Source organism: Gavialis gangeticus, unplaced genomic scaffold (genome assembly GCF_001723915.1).
Source record: "Gavialis gangeticus isolate Ggan-Ray unplaced genomic scaffold, GavGan_comp1, whole genome shotgun sequence".
NCBI classification, from domain to species: Eukaryota; Metazoa; Chordata; order Crocodylia; family Gavialidae; genus Gavialis; species Gavialis gangeticus.
This window is the reverse complement of record NW_017729024.1, coordinates 118,900,318-118,921,994: the sequence shown is the minus strand read 5'-3', so window position 1 is coordinate 118,921,994 and position 21,677 is coordinate 118,900,318. Positions and strand designations below refer to the sequence as shown.

The 21,677-nt window shown below is 40.2% G+C and overlaps 1 protein-coding gene across 1 annotated transcript in view; it reads right to left on the bottom strand.

Moving 5' to 3' along the window:
- The window catches only part of GLDC (glycine decarboxylase), a 98,487-nt gene that overhangs the window by 50,182 nt on the left and 26,628 nt on the right, over window positions 1-21,677 (bottom strand). Inside the window, exons 3-4 of the mRNA XM_019517603.1 lie at window positions 11,259-11,394; window positions 1,526-1,690 (exon numbers count right to left, since the gene is read on the bottom strand). Of these exons, the coding sequence (XP_019373148.1) occupies window positions 1,526-1,690; window positions 11,259-11,394 (301 nt within the window). The remainder of the gene's footprint in view (window positions 1-1,525; window positions 1,691-11,258; window positions 11,395-21,677) is intronic.

Below are 21,677 nucleotides of genomic sequence, written 5' to 3'. Positions count from 1 at the left end.
CCATGGGGCTCTTTAGCCTGGAAAAGTTCAGGCTGAGGGGTGATCTGATGGCCACCTATAAGTTTATCAGGGGTGACCACCAGTATCTGGGGGAACGTTTGTTCACCAGAGCGCCCCAAGGGATGATGAGGTCAAATGGTCATAAACTACTACAAGAGCGTTTCAGGCTGGATATAAGGAAGAATTTCTTTACTGTCCAAACCCCCAAGGTCTGGAACAGCCTGCCATTGGAGATGGTTCAAGCATTGAACACCTTCAAAAGCAAATTGGATGCTTATCTTGCTGGCCCCAGCTGACTTCCTGCCCTTTGGGCGGGGGGCTGGACTCAATGATCTTCCAAGGTCCCTTCCAGCCCTAATGTATATGTATATGAAATCTGGCGGGCAGTGGTGCTAACAGCTGGATGACAGATTCCCAGCACCTCTGTAGCAGGCATAAAGTTCAACCACTGAGGAACAGAAGGCTCATTTCCCAGATTGAAAGAAGGGCATTTTGTGCCCCAAAGTTTGTCTAACATCTCAACAAATTGTAAAGCTGGTCCAAAAAGATATACAACCAAACAAATCTTGCTTCTCTTTGAGGGAAAGGCGTGAGTACCACTTCATTTCCTGTAACTTCTGATCTAGGTTTCCATTTTTTTTTTGTCCAGCAGCTTATTAATGGCTTCAGTACTCCAGAAAGCATTTTAGTTAAGAGTAATATATAAAAGGGATCTACATTTAAAATTCTCTGTTCTCACTCGAGAGATTTTGTATTCACTTTGACTGCTAAGTAAAAGCTGAGCAATCTTGTTTTACTAGGATATCTCACTTTTAATAGGAGCATGGATTTCTAAAGAAGGAATGGTATTTGTCAGCTCCAGTTGTAAAACCATATCTATAAATGGAACACACTCAGGTGAAAATGCAAGTGATTTATACAGTGTTCCTACATACCATAAAACCATAAACATCTTACTTGCCCTCACAACTTGAGTAGAGCTCAGGAAACATTGCAAGATAATTCATACTTACTAAATAAACACTAGTTTATATGAATGTAGTGTTTGTTAAGGATGTCAGAGTAACACTCCAGAAGACAAAGCCCTATGCTAGCATAGGTATGGCACAAGATGGATAATACATAGTTCACCCACATGTACTGTTCCATAAAAAGGCCTCAGGCGTGCGTGTTCAACAGACAAAGGGAGTAGTTGAGGTTTAATGTCCATGGTATTCCTGACCCCAAGTAGCTCTTTAGCCATATCTTTGGTACTTTTGCGATACATAAATTTATGCTTTAGGAACTAGACCAACAATTTAAAGCCAAACAATGTTAAGTGACAAAAAACAGCTCAAAAGACATTGATTTTCATTCCTTGGGTATGCTTGGTAATGACCTATCCACAATGACATGGGAGATGGCACATCCTAATTTCAATCCAGTCATCCATCCCCTTCCACATTAGAAAATAAGACAAAACACTGTGCATTAGCTTTGGAATTCCTTCCTGAGTCTTACATTGGCGAATAGTAGAGTTGGTTACCTGTGACATAGTTGCATAGCTTCTGCAGCAGCTGTTCCCTCATCCAGTAAAGATGCATTAGCCACATCCATTCCAGTTATGTCACATACCATAGTCTGGTAGTTTAACAGGCTCTCCAGCCTGCCCTGTGAAACTTCAGGCTGGTAAGGAGTATACTGGGTAACCCTGTTAGATAGATACATTTCATATATCGGGTCATTGACATCTCTTTTCAAAATAATTTAAACACAAGTATGTTTTTTCTACTGAAGTTACATGTACAAAATTTGTATACATGTAAGGGAAATCTATTTCTAATAAAGAAATAAGAAAAACAGGGGTGGAGGGGAGAAGATAAAAATATATAGCAAATACAAATAGAAAAAAGTATTTGGGAAAGTGTTATTCGAGAGACAATAAATATATTTACTGTTATATATTAAGTTATATTTATCTGTTATCTTCAATTTTCTATATAGCAGGTTAAATGTTTTCCCATAAACACCAGTGGTAGAATTAATCTTGGTGTAATTTCTCAAATACATAACCTAACTGTGCTTGGAGCAAATTCAGTGCAATACTTTCAGCCATTTCTACCTTGAGATGATGTACTGAAAGGAGTGGCAAAGGGGGAAACACTTCAACCATATATTAGGGTCAGAAGTCGTACGGCAGTTTAATTCAGAGACACCTGAAGTTGATGGTCCAACATTGACTGTTTTCATAGACCCTGAAATACTGGTATAATTTTAAAGTTCAATCATTTTAACTTGGAAAAAAAAGTATGAATACACCCTGAAGTTCTGCTGTTTAATTTTCCAGGTTTCTGCAGGGGTTCCAAACACTAGAGTACAATTTGAAGAAATGTAGTCTTCTAGCAAATTGAAAATACACACAAGAAACTGGTTTCTAACCGTCTTGCTTTCATATCAAGGTGTTTGTAAGCACTTTGGAAGGTCTTCTCTTCTAACTTTTTAAAGACAGGAAATTCCATGCAATAACTGTCTTACTACAGGGAAGGGAGGGGGGAGAATTTAAAAGCTCAGACTTAATTCTAATTCCTTAAAACACTCTCCTGACTTCAAATTTGTAAGAGTACAATATAAATCATGGCAGGGACTATGCATGTAGTTGACAAACATATGACCTGAAACTCACTTATACATATAGAGGCATTGTGGTCTGGTCAAGGCCCCTTTTCTGTCAGTTCACTACCAAGAGCTCTGATATTGGCCACTGGGGACATTTTTACATGTGCTCCAAAAGCTGCTCTAATGAAAGTACCTGGAGTATCTCATGTATCGGCATCGAACAAGCTCGCTAAACGAGCTTTAACTAAACTGCCCACTGCCAATTTGCAGCACAGCAACGCTGATACACAAGACATAGAAGCTAAGTGGAGCACAGTAATTACCAGCAGACTCAATTATAGCGCATCACAGCAGACTCCCAGCTTGTGTATAGGTACCCTGGATGCATATACAGTGAGCTTTCTGCCACCACTGCACACCTCTTTTCACTGCCCTGGATCCACTAATTATTTGTGTGTCCATGAGACCTGAAGAAAAGTGCCTTGTGCCCAAAAGCTTGGCTAAATTATTCCTGTGCCATTGATCCATTAAAAGATACCCTCCCTCTGTTTATGCATTGCATGGGGAGCAGGGAGGGGAAGAATGCAAGTGAGATTTCATATATTAGGTTACATCAAAATAATCAAACTTGAAAATTTGATCTCTACATCTCCATGATCCTTAAAAAATGGACAAGTTTAAGAAAAATCAAGTTAAGTTTCACAGTTCAGGATTTGAGTGGATCCAGACTTCATACTCCAAAAGGAATATGTACCAAGATTGAGGCTCTTTCCCAAAAGAGAAAGAACAAAGCAGAATTCCTGAGAATTCTGTTATAAGGTGTTACTGACGACAGAATCTGTATGGGAAAAGAAAAAAAAAAATACAGGCCTCCGTATGTAAAACGGGAAAAAGACACAGCTATTGTACAATTTTCCCTTTTGTAGTAAAATCCTGTGAAAGTCAATATTGCTGGTATCCTTTCCCCAAAAACTCAAGAATGAACAAACTAGCTGAAAAAGACATTTTTAAACTAAAAGTATATCAAAATATTACTTCTGATGTAAGCTTAAGTTAAAAAGAAGCCAGGGAGAAATCTAGTTCTGTTTGGTTTTCACAGTTGTTTAAGCAGAGGTTCAGGAAAAGATTCCAGATAACATTTGTTTGTCCCTCCCAGTAAGGTATGGTTTCAGGGACAGGTAAGACATTACGCAAGAGAGAAATCTTGCTGTCCTGAACGGAGTACTCCCTTTCCCATATCTCCAGAAGATATTAAAGGTATTAAATGTACAGATAAATGAAATAAAGGAGTTGCAGTGAAAGATTAAGTATATGCAGCTCTACCTGGATAAGACTTTGCTTTCCTTTTTCTGTTATGAAGTTGTTGCAAAACAGCACTCAAACCACTTCTACATCTAGAATGTTTTCTGCCAAGTTTTCAGCGCGACACAAACTTGCTTCATTACAGACAAAGCCTGTGTTGTGCTTTTCAGCAAGAAATGTCTACTCTTAGGGCTCTCCATAGCAACGCCAATTCTGCCCCCTACCGGCAGGTCACTGCAGCCTTATTATAGAACTGAGCATTACTACTGATATATTTTAGTGATTTGTGTTATGCCTTCAAATTTAAAAAAAATAAAAGTAAAATAATAGAGACTAGTAGGGGAAGGAACCCAAACAGTTCTACAATACATTATTGCAAACACTTTTTCTATTCCAACATTAAAAGCTTATTTTAATAATAATAAAAAATAACAATTATGAAAGCTAGTTCACACGGACAGATGACTAGATGCTGCCAAAATAAGCCCTGAATTTTAACAATTTTAATTAGTCGCCATCACTTCAAATTACACGGCTGTTTATTTTGTCACACTTAGGTCTGAAGTTCTCTAAAAACTTTTGTATTATTAATGTACTACCCGTTAAACATTTTTGGAACAAACTTTTATATAAACTAGTTCTCCGACAGCAGGTGAAATTGGGTTCCTAGTTAAAAAGTTTTACCCTTTTTCCAAGGGGTTTGTCTCAAGTTATTTGACTTGCAGCCCCTTTAATAATCAAATGAAAAAAAAAATCAGCACAGTGGCAAGCAAGACAAACCGCCTTTTATCCAAATCAAGCAAAGGAAAACATACAGTCCATACTGAGAACCTTTTCTGACAAAAGGGAATTTCTACAAGTAAACATTCCCAAAGGAAATGACACAGTCAAGAAGCATCCATAAGTGGCAAGGTACTTCCTTACTTAAAATATGCAAAAATTATCTAAAGCTTTCAGGGATTCAGTATTTTTCCCATGGTCTTTTACTAATTTTTCTGTAAGTCAAACACCTACAAAAAATAGGGAGGGAGACATTTTCTTCCTTTAACTGTCTATTTTTTGTCACATGTTTTAGTGTTCATCTTTAATACATCTGTGTAAACATAAGCCCTTTAAGACATTAACTGATGTTTTGAAGTACATTATAAACCATGTACAGCAAGGAACAAGCTTAAAAACTGTGAAGTAAGAGTAATAATCTCCGAATCAGGGCAGGCAGGCATTATCACAGCAAGCAGTATCTAGGAAACCCATGCTTTTAGCCAAAGCCTGGGCTAGTGACCAAGAGAACTGGATTAGAAAGCAGCAGAGGTCTGAATGTTTCAAGGCTGTGTGCATATTATAATTGCTAACGTTGAAAACAACAAAATAGAGGTCTTATTTTGGAATTCTTAAGCTAACTGTCATCACCTCCTAGTACTAAAGCTAACTCTAGACTCTGCTTCAAACTACATCTCTGGTAGAAAATATCAACAGACTGGCAGCTCCCATAAAAATATAAAAAGCTTCATTATCTATTCTAAAAAGATACTCAATTAACTGTATTTTTTGTAAAATTAATTGTATTTTCTGAGTATATGTATATGCTTAACTGAAGAAGTATTTATTTCCACTGCATAGGAACATATTTTGAGCAGCCATTCAGTGCTTTTTTTTATTATTTTTTAACCTTTAGGAGGCACACTGAATTATGCAGCATTTGTACAGTTCCTTCAAAGCCTATTTTTCTTTTGGTTCTTCTAGTCACGTCTGATTGTTTTCTGCTGTTTCATCATATTAACTTTTCAAGAGACCTCAACGCTGACAAACCAGTATAGCGCTGGTACATTTCATATGCCCAAGAATTATAGGTATTTAGAATTTATTCCATTATAATGATTGAGGTACTGGTAAGCTTCCAAATTGCTTTAAAATTGCAAATATCAGTAAAACATTGTGTTCAACCAATACATATGCATATACAGGTATCAGTTGAACACAATGTTTTATTGATATCTTTATAAGATATCAATAAAATGACCCTCATGACCCAGGAATCACTACATATACAGTGGTGCTTCATTTTAATTCTACAAAAACATGGATTTGGGGGGGGGTTAAATAAAAAAATTTAGATTTTTTATAACAGAATTTTGGATTTTTTAACAGAGAAAACCAGGATCCCTCATGAGTATCAGTGTTCAAGTAACTGTTGTTATTATTATTTAAAAGCTTGTAAATTAAATACCTACATACCTAGAAGGGCTGTAAAATGTGAGGAATTTAAAAAATATATTCTAGCCACGCTTTTTCAGGCAGCCATTGTGATTAGATCATACTGAGTTCAAATTTTACACACACACATTTGTGGACTAGCAAAATGCTTTCAGTAAGCTTTTCCAAACTACAAACAAAATAAATTGGATTGCCTGCATTAAACAATAATTTTTACTATATCTCATATTATATTATGACATAATGTGCACACTCCCTATGGTTGCTGTCAACATGCAGAGTTAACATATAGCATTGTCTCTTTCCCCCACAAAATAAGCTTTTTTAAACAAGTCACCCATACTATCATGTCCACTTCGCAATAACACTTTCAAAATCATAAATAGACCTAGAAGCCCAGTTCCCTCTGAAACTCAGTGGCATTAAAACCTTATATATATTTTTAACCCATGTTGCTCTTGGGTGTTTTTCCTAAGGAGTATGCATTCTACCTTTATCCCCATTTTTTCTTATTTTAGTCCTTCATCATGTCCAATCAATGCAACTTATAGTAAAAAATGTACAAAACTTAAGACTATTTCACTCACACTGCACAAGATAAACAGTGAATAAAAAACTGATAAGACAAGGTGGACAAATATCAATGATTTTTTTAAAAATGGATTTATTTAAATCAGATTTTTTTATTTAATCACATTTTTTATTTTTTTAAAGATGTTTTTAAAAAAGCAAACTTATATAAAGATGGCTTTAATTTAAGATATGTTAAAGCTCAAAAATATCATCATGGAATAGGGATTATCATTTTTAATTATATACTATTTGAGACAGTATATTACTGTAACCATTTTAGAAGTTCTATAAATAGGTTACAGCAGGCCATGGCTATATTAGGGACCCAATTTTATGATTCCCAGAGACTTCGCTATAGATTAGTAAAGATTAAAGAAAATCACTCTACCCAATGAGAGTCAGTGCTCAGTCTAGAAGATCCCATTAAGAATCTCTGTGGAAAAATAGTTTCAGTTCTCAAACTGTTGATTTGTATCTCCAGAGATCATAGCCAGACAAGGTTCTTTGGGTAGATGTGTGGTATCTTTTATTAAATCAATTACATAGTTCGAAAACTTGTTCTTTGCAAGCTTTAGGTCACAAATGCCCTTCTTCAGGCATACGGAAAGTATGTTGTCTCCAGAGATAACATCCTTGTTAACAGCAGCATATGGAGATGAGAGATAACAGACTTGATTACCCACCCATCAGCCCTACAGTCTCTCTGCACGTTTGTGTACACAGTTTCATAGTAACTTAGTTTCATAGTAGCTAGGGTCAGGAGGGACCTGAACAGATCATCTAGCCTGACCCCATGCCACAGGCAGGAATGAATGCAGGGTTCACAAGACAGATCATCCAACCTCTTTTTAATTTACTCAAGGTAAGGGCAAGGACCACTTCCCTAGGAAGTTGGTTCCAGATTCTGGCCACCCTAACTGTAAAATATTGCCTCCTGATCTCTAACCTAAACCTATTTTCCATCAGCTTATTACCATTGTTCCTCACCACCCCAGGTGGTGCTGGGGAGAAAACGGCTCTTCCTATTTTCTGATGATCTCCCCTGATGAGTTTGTACACAGTCAAGCACTTACCTTTCTCTAGAAGTGCTAAGTTTCAAGAAGTTAAATAAATAAAAGGATCTCAAACAACAAGAATGCACTTTTTGTAGAAAACAATTATTAAAATGGAGGCTTCCTGACCAGTGCTTTTAATCATGATTTCAATCATGATTTAAATTGATCTGATTTCAAATCAAATCCACCCTGAGATAAGGCATGTAGGATAAGTGTAGATTAAATCCAAAGTTATGGATCCAGATAATATTATTTGGTCACTCATTCATGTTCATGTCCTGTCACATCACAGGAAAGAATTATCTCTGTTTCTAAGGAAACAGGTAAGTATGCTAATAACATAAAAACTATCAGGAAGTCTTGTGCACATAAATGGGTAGCCTTAATAAACCTTAATTTGCTCTGTACAATCTGCACCATACTACAGGAATTTGAAGCAGGTAATGACAAATATCCAGACAGCTACAACAAGAAAGAGCAGAAATACTCTTTCTATATATAATTTTTATGTAATATGGTTAGTTGTCAGTTAGCTAAACTTGGTAATTCTGTGGTCAATTATGACAATTATGATTACTTCAACAGCAAAGCCCTTTGTCTGGATTTAAGAGAACTGAATTGCTATAACAATAAGTAACTATAAGCTGCAAGATTAAAAGGATTTCAAAAATTGCAGGCCATTTCCTTCTTTTGTCAAAGCCAAATGAGCTTGCTATTCTAAAACTACAACACAGCTTCTTAAAAGTATACTGAAATCTCAAAACACACCTTTCCTAGCTTGTGTCATAGTGAGTGTTTGAAATTCCAAGAAACCTGCAACTGTGGATCTCTCCTAAGAAAATGAAAAACAAAGGAATCAGAGTATCGTAATTAAGTCAACATTTCTGCAAACAGACCAGAGTGTTGGCTTACACCATTGCTATCATAACTATGGAACTGCTACCAGACAAACATCAGCCCATTCTTAAGTTTTATTGTTTACTTTCCGACAACAAAAAGCATTCTTAGGCCTGAAAATTCTCAAATACTGGATTTTTAAAATTTTTGACACAGGTTGACCAAACTTCCTTCTACAAAACAGAATAGGCAAGGAGTGTCAGGTTTATTTTACAATAACCTTTTCTGTAAAATGCAAACTTAACCTCTGTTTGTGAATGCAAAATTTCTTAAGCATTTTGGAATCATTGCATAGGCTTGCCCTCATAGAACTGTATCTAGAAACTAATTAAGCCGGGATGGGCAAAATGCGGCCCACCAGGCCATTCTATTCCACCTGCAGGGTCCCTAAAAATGTGGAAAATTAATATTAATCTGCCCCTGGCTGCCTGTCATGCAGCCCTCGATGGCTTGCCAAAACTCAGTAAGCGGCCTTCCCGCCAAAATAAGTGCCAGCCCCTGTATTAAGCTGTTCTGTCTTCTCAAAGAGTTCTCATGCTTCTGTGTCTAGTTGAGTCAGCTACTACCAAGACTGCTACAGAGCTGATTATTTTCCTAGGAAAATATAACCAACTTCCCTGGAAGACTTTTATGGCAAGTCTTCTAAAGAAGGATGACTCTGATAATATTCACACTTCTAAATGAAAACACACTCAATCATAAATAAAACTCCCAATCCTTTTCTCCTTCACCTTCTCCAAAAGCTAACCCCAAGTGTCCTAATAACTTAAAATATTAATTGTATGTACAAAGTTTCACACTGGAAGTGCACATAATTCAAATGAAAATGCCCAAACCCCACCACTTCCTACGGCCATATTTCAAGACAAACATTATCACAAAGATGGCATTTCCTACAGAGTAGAACCCAGATTCTTTGCAGTATCATATTCTTAGTGTCATCCCTGTTGAAACATGGGTTTGTGAACTAGCTAGGAGAATATACATACTTATAGTAAATAGCTGCACAGAATGAGAGCTGTGTTCCAGCTGAAAGGAGAAGCAGTGCACTTTGAAGCAAGCAGCTCAGCTTCATGCTGCTGCTTCACTCTTAATTTAGCAAATCAGTGGCAAGTAAGCATGTTAAAAACCCTCCTAATATGAAAAATCTGTTTGACTGTACCAGGACACAAGGAACTTGCGAAGAAAAATACTACTCATGTCAAGGGTACATAACTAAGCAAAAAACAAAAGTATTCCCAGGTAGCTATGAAATGAGCATATGGTTCAAGCTGTTCAATGCTCAGCACAGAGAATTCAAGACTGGTCAGGGCAATCTGATTTCTTAAAACAAGTTTGCATTAATTTTGATTAGAATTGTAATGGCTCAGCTCTGTTCTGCTCTCTACAGCACTAATCATTTGAAACTCGTAAGAGCCTTTTAAATGCTAATCTGATTTTAAAGGTATTCCAAGAATAAAAGTCTTCCTTGACTCCTCTACTAATATCCTGTTAGTTGGAAAAACTACTTATATCCACTTAGTCTGAATTTCCTGCATTTCATTTCTATTTCAAGTTAACTTGAAATATTTTGTTCTCATATACGAGGTCAGTACTGAAGTTAGGTTGGAAATACATAGGTTGCAAATGCTACAGCAGGGGCAGAGTAAGACCAACTTGAACTATTTTTTTTTGATGCAACTTAACTAGACTTCTCGGATCCACAACATGAAATTTCTAAAAGGAAAAAGCAGCTTGATATGCAAGCTACACAAAGACACTCCACTCAGGCACACACTTTAGGACTGACAATACACAGATCTCCTTTAACAAATGCTGAAGTACAAGCTAGCCACAATTATTCATGAACTAATACCAGGTTTTCTCCTTGCTTAATGAATATTCCACAACTGAACAAGCAATGATTTTTAGAGAGATTAATCTACTCACGTTTGCCAAACTACTTTTTCTAATTCACTGTTTTGTTTTGTTTTGAACTTTGCTTTTTACTAAAGGCAAACTGATTTGGAACTGAAATCTTCAGACACCACCTTCTCTACTGTGCATATCAGAGAAAAGGATGTCTATGACTGATACTCATACTGGGGAAGGAGGGGGTTGAATCCAGATCCCAAATGGTCTTTGGTCTCTGTAAAGTGTGGGTGAAAGCTACGGTTAATACTGGCTTAATAACTAGTTTTTTCCATGTTATAATTTTGTATTAAAAAATGCTCACGCAAACTTCTAATAAGGAATATTTGCTATTTTGATCAGAATTTCTTTGTCAGAAAAGTTAAGCTACAAAGGCCACTACTGTTATTATAGTCAGTATGTGGGATAAAGACTATTCTCCATGAACAAAAATGCAATTTTGCCTTTGCTGATTATTTCAGAAAAATAACAATGTTTTAAACTGACTGATTAACAATCAATGAATGACTGATGTTTCCTTTACCTCTGGTTTCTGCATCAAGAACGGATGAGTGCACAAAAACAGACATCTGTACACCATTAAACAGAATTTGTCTGTGTATCATATTTATAAAATCATGAATGTATATCACTCACTCACACACACACACACACACACACACACACACACACACACACACACACACACACAGAGGAAATACTGTAAGTTACCATCCTGCATTCTCCAGTAAGTTCCGCATAATGGCTGGAGGTACTGAGCAGTTGTAATAACCCATGCCAATGTAGGACCTCCAGATCTTGTTCTTGCTTGCAATATTGTGTAGAGTGTCAAGGATTTCATTTTCACCTGATTGAAAAGAAAATATTACAGCAGAAAAATATTACAAAAGAGCAAAGAACAGTTAATTGTTTTGACTTAAGTGCGTTGCAGGAATTTTACAGAAACAAGCAATTAAATGAAACAAAATCTAAACAGCTACAAAATTAAGGGAACAGATAGAAAGTACATCATTTACCTGGTAAAATTCTGAGAGAATTTTATGATCTACTAGATTTCCTCCTTGTACATGGCCACGAAACTAGATTTGGATAAGAGTGAACTAAAATGTTAACTTAATTCCTATTTCCTTTTCTTTGTACTTGTAGGTTACATGCCAGTGGTCATTAATAATGAAGGGTTTAACTTTAGGAAGTTATTCTTTTGTTTTTGTGATAGGATACTATTAGAGCTGTTTAAACAAAGTAAATGCTGCCCCCTACTAAAAAGGTAGGAAGAATTGTAGAAATAAGATATTAGAACTCATTTTAATTGCATGGAAGTGAAAGCTCTAGCATCACCTTTACTGACAACATAAGGTTACAGCACAGAAGCCAGGCTCCAATTCAGACTAACAGGCTAATTCTGAAAATGAGTAAGCTTTAGCAAAGGCAATTATTTTTTCTCCATCACAATTTAGACTAAACTCATATGTCTAGATTTAAAGCAAATGAGGTTGAACAAACTCACTGTTATGAGAGATGGCTCACTCATGGCCAGTGCTACAAAGCAGTATCTATCAAGGGGCTAGGTTTACAAATATTTAAGCATGTGAAGACACAGGGAGATGCCTAGTGGAATTTACCAAAGCATCAAAGCAAATTAGGCACCCAAGTCTGATTTCAGTGGTTATGTACCTAACCTACTTAAGTGCTTTTGCAAATCTCAGATGGCATGTATCTACGTCTTTGGAAGCATATATCTTTTAAAATCTGTATCTAAGAACTTATACACAGGCAATGCAGACAAGTTACAGCAGACACTGTTTTGAACCATCTTCATCTGACCCCTTATGCAATGAGGGTTCAGATTTTTGCCCGAACAGCCATTTTTGAAGCTGTCTGCAGCCACGCACTTGTGTTTGGTCACAGCTACAGACTGCTTTCTGTGGCCAGATTGGGTGAAAATTGTCACTTCTGTCTGTACCCTAACTCAACAGCTGAACTAGATTCCTGTTCATTCTGAAGTGCAATCTGAATTGCATTTGGAATATAAAACTAAATGTGGCCTGATGTTTCTTGAATATTCAAGGCCCTTCTTTCCTTGTACCACAAACAGCAGAAATGAGTGCGACTAAATTATTTGCCTAGAAGATGATAGAAGGAGATCCCAGTAGAGGGCCCTCAACTTGTAAATTCACTTAGTTCACTGATAAATGAAGTTAGCAGGCAACCAAAATTTATTAGGTGCTTTCAACAGCACTGTGCGTCTTAAATAGCCCAGAAATCAATACTGCTAAATCCTAGGTACTGGTTCTTGGGAATGAACAGAGGAAACTACTATGGATTTTACATAAAAAGAAAATAAGAGTTAGTGTCCTCATTTAAATAACTGGAATCTATTTAAATAAAAATCTGAGCTAGAACCAATGCATCAAAAGTGGAAGGTTTAAAGCAAAACAAGCCTCAGATTTTCATCCTTTTACAATAAGACTGGTAAAAAGGAGATACTGGCAGCACTAAAAGGTCTACACATCTAAGGTAGGGTTCATTTTATTGTGCAGAGCATAACCATGAGGTGTGGACACACAGTTCATTCAAACCTAGAAAAAAATTCTAATTACACTTTAATGCAGTTTTACCTCTACTAAATTCTGTAACGGGCGGGAGGCTCATGCAATCTGAAATGGGGCTGGTTAATGTGAATATATTAAGCTCAAGAACTGAATTATTGGTAAAAAAAAAATTAAGAGCTAGTATATCTATCAGATACCCTTAGGAACTGCATTTTAAAAGCCTCTCCTCCTTCCAAATAAACCCTTAAATGCTTAAAAACAATTGTTCTCCTCCAAACAGTGGCCTGGGAAATGTGCCGACAGTCACTAACCCAATATTACCAATATATAAAACAAGATATGAATTTAAAGAATGAAATATGCCAGAATGGAGACAGATATGCAGGCAGTGAGATTATCAAGCTTCCACTTTGAGATAAAGAAATGCTCTTTTTGGCCTAGAAACCCACCTATGTGAAGCACAAAACTACAAATGAGAGGCCATTACTAGGGTGTGATTCATCCTAATGAGATCCACACACTGATGAGATGGGCAAGTGGTGTCCCCATATCTAGACAGGATACGTTCTTGTGGGAATAAGATGACCTAAACGACTATTTGTGATCTTGTTCATCATTCTTTGAATAAAGAGGATGAAAATGGATCTCCCCCTTAGTGGAAAGTCTCAAATACTGGTCTAATGAAGAAAAAAACAAATAATTTGGTTCATCTCTAACAACTTACAGCCTCTCTAGATATATTTACATTACTGGAACAAAGAATAAGAGCCAAAAATCAAACGGAATTCCTTTATTTTTATTCATTTTTACTGTACTATTATATATTGCTTCATTTTATGCATTTTTGTATCATCATACACTGTTTTATTTTAATTTTGTTGCAACTGGTGGAACATATACCGGGGTGGGCAAAGTACATCCATGCACCACATCCGGCCCACAAAGCCTTTAAAACTTTTAGAAAATTAATTTTTATCTGCCCGTGGCTGCCTGTCAAAGATGACAGGTAGACAGTGGAAGCAGGACCCAGTGGGAGCCTGTGGCTGAGCAACAAGGCTAGCCCAGTTCCACCCAGCCCCCCACCCCCTTCCCACCCTCAGCCCCCAACAAGAAGCCTTTGTAGCTTGTGGCCTTGTGCCCCTGGAGCTGTATCCCCCCCCTCTAACCGAGAGGAAAGTAAGGTAAGACTGGACAGAGGGAGTGGCTGGAAGTGGCAGGTGTGGGGAGTGGTGGGGGGGGTGCAGGGAATGGCATGGCAGCAGGGGGGCCATGGGGAGCAGCACAGGAAGTGGTAACTATGGGGCGCATGTGGTGCACAGCAGGCAGTGAAGCCATGGTGGGCCCCAGCAGATGGCAGAGCTGCAGCCGGGTCCCAGCAGGTGGCCAGGCTGAGGCAGGCCCTGGCAGTCAACGGAGCTACAGCAGGCAGCAGAGCCATCATGGGCCCTGGCAGGCAGTGGGTGGCGGATCGGCAGCAGGCGGCGGGCCCTGGCAGGTGGCAAAGCTGTAGCCAGGCCCCAGTGAGCAGCAGGGCCATGGTGGAACCCGGCAAGCAGCAGAGCCATGGTGAGTGGTGGGGTCTGTGGGGAGCACTGCAGGAAGTGGGGGCTGTGGGGAGCAGTGGGCAGCCCTGCAAGAGGGAATGCATGGAAAGGCGGTGGCAGGTGGGAATACGGAGCCCTCGGACTGGTAGGATCCAGAGTGGGGATGCAGAAGTGCAGAGCCTGGGCATGGGGTCTGCCTGGCTGCATTGTATGAGGCTCACATGCAGTCTGTTAGAGCTGCACACTATAGAGCCAGAAGCCTGGCCCCAACTCTCTCAGCACACCCCGCCACTTGCACCCCTTACTGCCTGCACAAAACACACAGTAGGAATGTATTTTGAGCTATTATGCAGCCACTTCTGATGCACTTTTTGTAAACACAAAAACCAGTATATTTAAAAATAAAATTAAAATAAGTTATAGTAGATGTTGTCTGCCTGTCTTTTTCCCAGCTTCCAGACCACAGCACCCTTCCTCCCAAAAGGAGTACTTCTGGGGCAAGGGGACCGATGGCAAAGGTCAGGGGCTAGAGGGTAGGACTTCTAGTCCCACCATGGTGACCAGGGATGGGGCAACCATCAAGGAGCAGGGCTACCCATGCAGCCCTCAACAGCTCCCCAAAACTTATTAAGTGGCCCTCTGCCCAAAATAACTGCACACTCCTGACATATACTCCTAATGTATGCTTGTACCAATAACTGTATACTATATTTGATATTATTTTGTTGCCAATTTTATTGCATTATTTTAGCAAAAGCTGTAAATAAACTATGACTACAACAAAACTAATATTTGTTGATTATCTGCCTTTGTTCCACTGCTCATCACCTCTCCTCTGCCTATTAAGCAAGGTGTGGCCAAATATGACTTACTCTAACAGCCAGTGATGGATTTGAATCTCTGGTTATCAGTCAACTGAAGTATTGCTTGTAAACAAATTATGTTGCGCACTATTTTTTAACTCTGTGGATCTCAATGCAAGTTTTCCAAACTGCAATAAATAACTTACTTCCCTTTCTTCCTATACTCTTTTCAAAAGACAGATGAATCTTCATTTTATTCTAACTGCTTTGTTTTTTGCAAGTTTCTTTTACTTTAAAGAAAGAAGCTTCCGTTTAGTTTTCTGCCTTTTTCTTATTTCTATAAAAATGCAAAGGCAAAAACAACCCCCACAGCAACAATCTGATAGGTCCAACATTTTTTAATTCATTCACATTCATTTAATCACACATTCAATTCATTAATACACAAAAGATGATTTTGACTTTTGACTACTGACTTTGCTTAACAGCATGTGTCAAATGCAGTACAAAAAGCACATGATTGAAGAGCAAGACAAATGTAGTAAACACATAATAGAAACTTTCCTATAAGGCAAACAAAGAAAGCTCAAAAGCGAGCTGCTAGAGTCTCTTCTAAAATGTGGTGATTAAGTTTTCCACAAGCTCTTATTGAGCATGTACAACATGGAAAATCACAACGAAATACAGATGCCCCAGAAAATCCATCAACATCGTTCGACAATTCCACGATGGCATGATGGCGCATATCTTTGCAAAGGATGAATGCACCCTGACCCCTTTCCAGTTACAAATGGTGTCAAGCAGGACTGTGTGCTTGCACCTACCCTTTTCAGCATGGTATTCTCTGCCATGCTTTCAGATGCCTTCCAAGATGTTGATCTTGGTATGGGGAACAGATACCACTTTGACAGAGACATATTCAACCTGCACAGGCTCCGAGCGAGCTCCAAAGTCCAGACAGGCACACTTCATGACTTCCTCTTCATTGACAACTGTGCATTATGCACAGGCTCACAGGCTGCCATGCAATGGTTCATGGACCTATTCTCATTAGCCTGCAACAACTTCAGATTCACTATTAACACAAAGACAACCAAAGTGATGTTTCAACCTGTGCCTGGCACAGCACCCCAGGAAACACATCTCAGTTTCATAATTTCATAGTTTCTAGGGTCGGAAGGGACCTCAGCAGATCATCGAGTCCAACCCCCTGCCATGGCAGGAAAGAGTACTGAGGTCAAACGACCCCAGCAAGGTGTACATCTAGCCAGTTAAAGGCCAACAACTGTCAATAGTTGACAAGTTTGTCCATCTAGACAGCATGCTCTCCCATGCTGTCTACATCGATGATGAAGTCAACATGAGACTAGCAACAGCTAGCATGGCCTTCAGCAGACTCTGTAAATCAGTCTGGTAATTCCGTCCAACAGAGGCATGGGAATGTTGATGGAACTGAAGGTATACGAAGCCATCATTCTCCTAACCCTCCTTTATGCCTGCAAAACCTGAACTGTCTACCAGTGTCATGTCAAGAAACTAAACCACTTCCACCTATGCTGCCTGAGAAAGATACTAAAGATCAAGTGGCAGGACAAGATTCCAGACACCAAGGTGCTCCGAAGATCAGATCACCCCAGTATTCACTCTCTACTGAAAATGGAGCAGCTAAGATGGGCCAGCTACCTTTCAAGAATGCCTGACACTTGCCTGCCAAAGAAAATTTTCTATGGCGACCTATCAAATGGAGCATGCTCTCACAGCACATCAAAGGAGCGGTACAAGGACACCCTACAGGTGTCCCTAAAAAATTTCAGCACTGACCCCGAGTCATGGGAGCAAATAGCTCACAACTGTCCATCCTGGAAGTCATCAAACCAGAATGGAGCACTGGCCTTCGAACAGCAACGCACGGCAAAAGCAATGAAGAAACACGTGGCCAAGAAAACAAAAATCTTCTCGTACCCAGTCCGTATAACTTTCTTGACTTTCCTGCACCAGATTGTTCAAGGCAAAGAACAAGCTTATAAGTCACCTACGTACCCACGTGACCTAGCCTCCACCCTCTTCTTTTTTCTCTCTCTCTCTTCTCCTTGTCTCCTCTCCCTCCCTTTTTCTTTTCTCTCTTCCTCCCCCCGGCTCCCCCCTCACTGGATGCAGTTGTCTTCACCTGTGAAGGACAAACATATTGATAAAATTCTGAATTAAGTGAAAGAAAATTTAGGCAAGGTTTAAACCAATTTTAAAGGGTCTGTTGTCCAGGTGAAAGTTTAACCAGATTGGATTTAAGGAAAATCAGCAGTGCTAAACCAACACAACTCTGTTGACATAGATTAGACCAGAGAGGGCCATGCACTACAGCAGTAATTTTCAACCAGGATGCTGTGGTGTGAAAACATGATTCACAAGATAGACCTGGAGACTTCAGATAGTAAAAATCACACTGTTAAAAACATTCTGACCAATTATGATCTTTCTGAGTTTTCTGCAACAAAAGAATGGCTCTATCATTTTTATGTAGTCAGAAAAACTGAAAATTGAGAGCTGGTATTTTCTGGGGGTGCCTTCAGATTAACAAGGGGTGCCTCAAGTCTTAAGAAGTTTGAAAACCACTGCACTAGAGTAAAAACTGAGCAGTAGCAGAGTGGTTTGATATGGAAGGGGGGGGGGGTTGATCTCTGAAAAGCAGTTACTACAAACAACTCTACGGCTTTAATTTACTTCCTTGCTAGTCTCGTCACAGAGATAGTAGTAATACAGCCCTGGGCAGAGTTCCTCGATACCTTGATGACAGCTGAGAAGGACTATTCTGAAAACTAGCAATAACTGAGAATACCCAGACTTCTCTCACAAACACAGGGGTAGGAAAGGAGGCCTGTGCGAAGCAGAAAGTGTTTGCTTCGGATTTGGATTCGGTGATTTGAATAACTGTCTCAATTCCATTCAGTGCTGATTCAGAGGTTCAGCCATAGACTATATAGGCAGTAGTCCTTGACAACACTGGACACAGCTACCTCCAGCTAGTAAGTCTGTTATGGTAAACAGAGGGGGGAGGGAAGGGGTATGGGGCAGGGGCAGATCAATGCCCCGACAGCAGGGAGTGATTGGGATTGGGTCTGAGACCAGCTGCCCAGCCAGGGTGGGGGGCTCCCACAATTGTGTGCCACCGTGAGCTGCCAGTCTGGGGGCTGCTTTTCCAGTGGCTCCTTTGGTGGCTCTCGCCACTGGTCTGGGAGGGAATGGGAGCGGGCATGTGCCCCCGGAGCTGCACAGGGCAGGCTGGGCCAGGCTGCGCTCTGGATGGGTGGCGGAAGGCGCTGGGGGCAGGGGCTATGCCCTCCTGCCACTTGCCCAGCTGGGGCAGGGAGGCACGGGACAGTGCCAGTGCTGCCTCAGACATGCCTGCAAAGTGCAGCCCAGCAGTGGGGGCTTGCTGCCCAGAGCACAGCCCTGGCTCCGCCTGCCCTGCAGAGTGCAGCCCTGCAGTGGGCAGTTGGGGGTAGCCTCCTGGAGTGCAGCCAAGCCGGCGCAGATCCGGGGGCACATGCCCTCCCGGACCAGCTATGAGAGCCACCAGAGGAGCAGCTCCCAGACAGATGGCACGCAGTGACAGGATCCCCCCTCCGAGTCCTGCACCTCCCCACCCTGGCTAGGCAGCTTGTCCCAGCCCCAATCCCTCCCTCACTGTGGGGGCATTGTTCTACCCCCTTCCCACGCCCTTTCCTTTTGCCCACCACAACAGACTTAGCAGCTGGAGGCATCTGTGTCCAGCATCATCGAGGACTGCTGCCTGGATAGTCTACGGCCAGATCTCCCCAAATCAATTCGGAGGCTTCTGAAATGATTTGGACCTTTTAACAGGTCTCCCAATTTGATTTGGATTTGTAGATTCCTGAACTGAATCTGAACTGGTGACCTACATGGGATATTCTGCATCATTACCTGTCCCCCTTCTAATGATGAGACTAATGAGGCAATTTATGCTTTGTGCATCAGTTTTATACACTGCAGGGGTTTTTTTCGAGTTGTCTCCTAAATTGCCAACATCATTAACAGTTCCATTCACAAGTATTAGTCACTGGCTTCCCCTATCCATCACTCATTATTACTAACTGAAGTTGTGCCAGCTTTACCAGGGGCTTTCCCCTTGTAGTTTCAGGTGCTACTACTATAGTCCTCTCCTTTCACTATCAGTGTGGATAGACTTAACTCAAGCAATTCACATGCCTTTGAAATATTCCAAATGTGGCTGAAATGCTCCAAAATAGCACTTACTGAAATCAGGTGTTATTTTCAAGGGTTTAATTTTCTTTGCTATGTGTATACAGGGACAGGGATCCCATAGGATCTCCAGAAAGGAGGGAGGGAGGAAGAGATGGGTGAACAGTGTAACAACCATTGGGTCCACTCCTGGGGGCCTGTGAGGTGATAAGCATGTCAGTCTCCATCCCTTCTACTTCTCTGCTCCAGGGGGAGAACAGGAAGAGGGGTAGTTGGAGCTGGAGTCCCTGCAGCTCCATACCACTACCACAGACCCTCCCACTCCCACCCAACCCCTGTTGGGAGCTCCTGATGCTGAGTGCTTGTCACCTAGGAAGTGATCCTGGCACTTGACAGACCCGACACCTGCTCCTCCCTTAAAGCCAGGCTCTCCAGCCCCCCAGCCTCCTTTACATTCCTGCTCCTAGGAGAGGGGAAGAGGAGAGATTTGGAGAACTGGGGACTGGAGATCCAAGTCACTACAGACCTCCATGTTCCAGTGACTGCTCCCCTCCCCAAGACCCCTGCTAAATCCCATGCCTCTCCCCACTAAATACCCATGCACCCCCCGCCCCCCAATTGTACCTGTACCCTCCTATAGTCTGTCCTGTCTAGAGAGCAAACAAATGCATGCAACTGCAGTGATCTTGAGGTGTGTTTCAGCTGGACAGGGGAAATAGGGTCTATACAAATGTCTCTGGTTGGAAGTGTCAGCTTTTTGAAACATTACACTTTTTTTTTTTTTTAAATGTTACTTCCATCTGTACCTTAAGTAGTCATAAACGTTTTTGGCCTTTTTAGTTTTTAAATCTTGCTGAGGCTTCTGGTGCACCAGGCTCTCTCTCCCATCTTTCTAGCTGAACATTGCTCTCTGGAGGTTTGCACTTCCCAACCTCTCTGTCAAAGAACTTCTGATCTTTGGATCACTTCCCCAGAGATTCATGTTTAGCCTTATACACCCTAATAGGGCCAATTCTTTGTTGTAAAAGCCCACATGATTTCAGAATAGAGTTAAATTAGTTGTAGGTTAAAAGGAGTCCATGGTTTTGTTTAAAAGGGCCAGTTTACCTAATCATTGACAACCATTAAGTCCCACAAAGAAATAAGAGTATTACTGGGATTTATATTACCATATTTCATGGTATATAGGTCAACCCCAGTTTTCCAGTGTGAAAATGTAGGTTTTTCATAGGGATGGTATATAAGACAACCTGCATTTTATTGAGACAAGAACAAATAGCTGTTGGCATGATTAGCACTATAAGCACCTATCACCAGAGGTTACACACAATCAGCAATCAATCACCCCAGATCAGGAACAATTAACTGAACAAACGCTGCCATGATTAGCACCATCAGCAGCAATTAGCACTGGTCACCAGAGCCTGCACTAAAACAAAATTTAAAAATCCTTCAATCAAACAACATTTAAAACATGAATGACAACACCAATGGGACACTGTTCTTTCTTGGGAAGTGTTTTTCTTTAGAAGATGACCATTGGCTTTATTATAATTCTGGGTTGATGGGATGAAACTAAAGTTTTTCTTCTCATGGCCTGTAGTCTTCATCAATATACTTTTAGTGCCAGTGACATGCTGGTTTGGTTTGTTGGCATCCTGAAGTACATGGGTGTTTCATCCATATTCCTAATTTGGCTGAGATCATAATAGCTTCTCTTTCTTATATACATGAATTAGAGAATTTCAGGTTGGTGCATGAGAGAGCTACCAAATTCAGGGACCTTGCTAAAAATAAAAGGCCCATCAGAAGGCCTCAAGTATATGCTCTGAAATTACTTGCATTCTTGCACATTTTCCCTGGAGACAGAAGATGCAGGTCTTGTTCATACAGTCTAAGTTTTCAGTGAAAATATTTGTAAGACTTTGGTGAAATTGTTACATTCGTTTTAACTCTCTCCAATTTGTGAAATAAGCATGCAAGCAATATCTAAAATGAAAAGGGGGGGGGGGG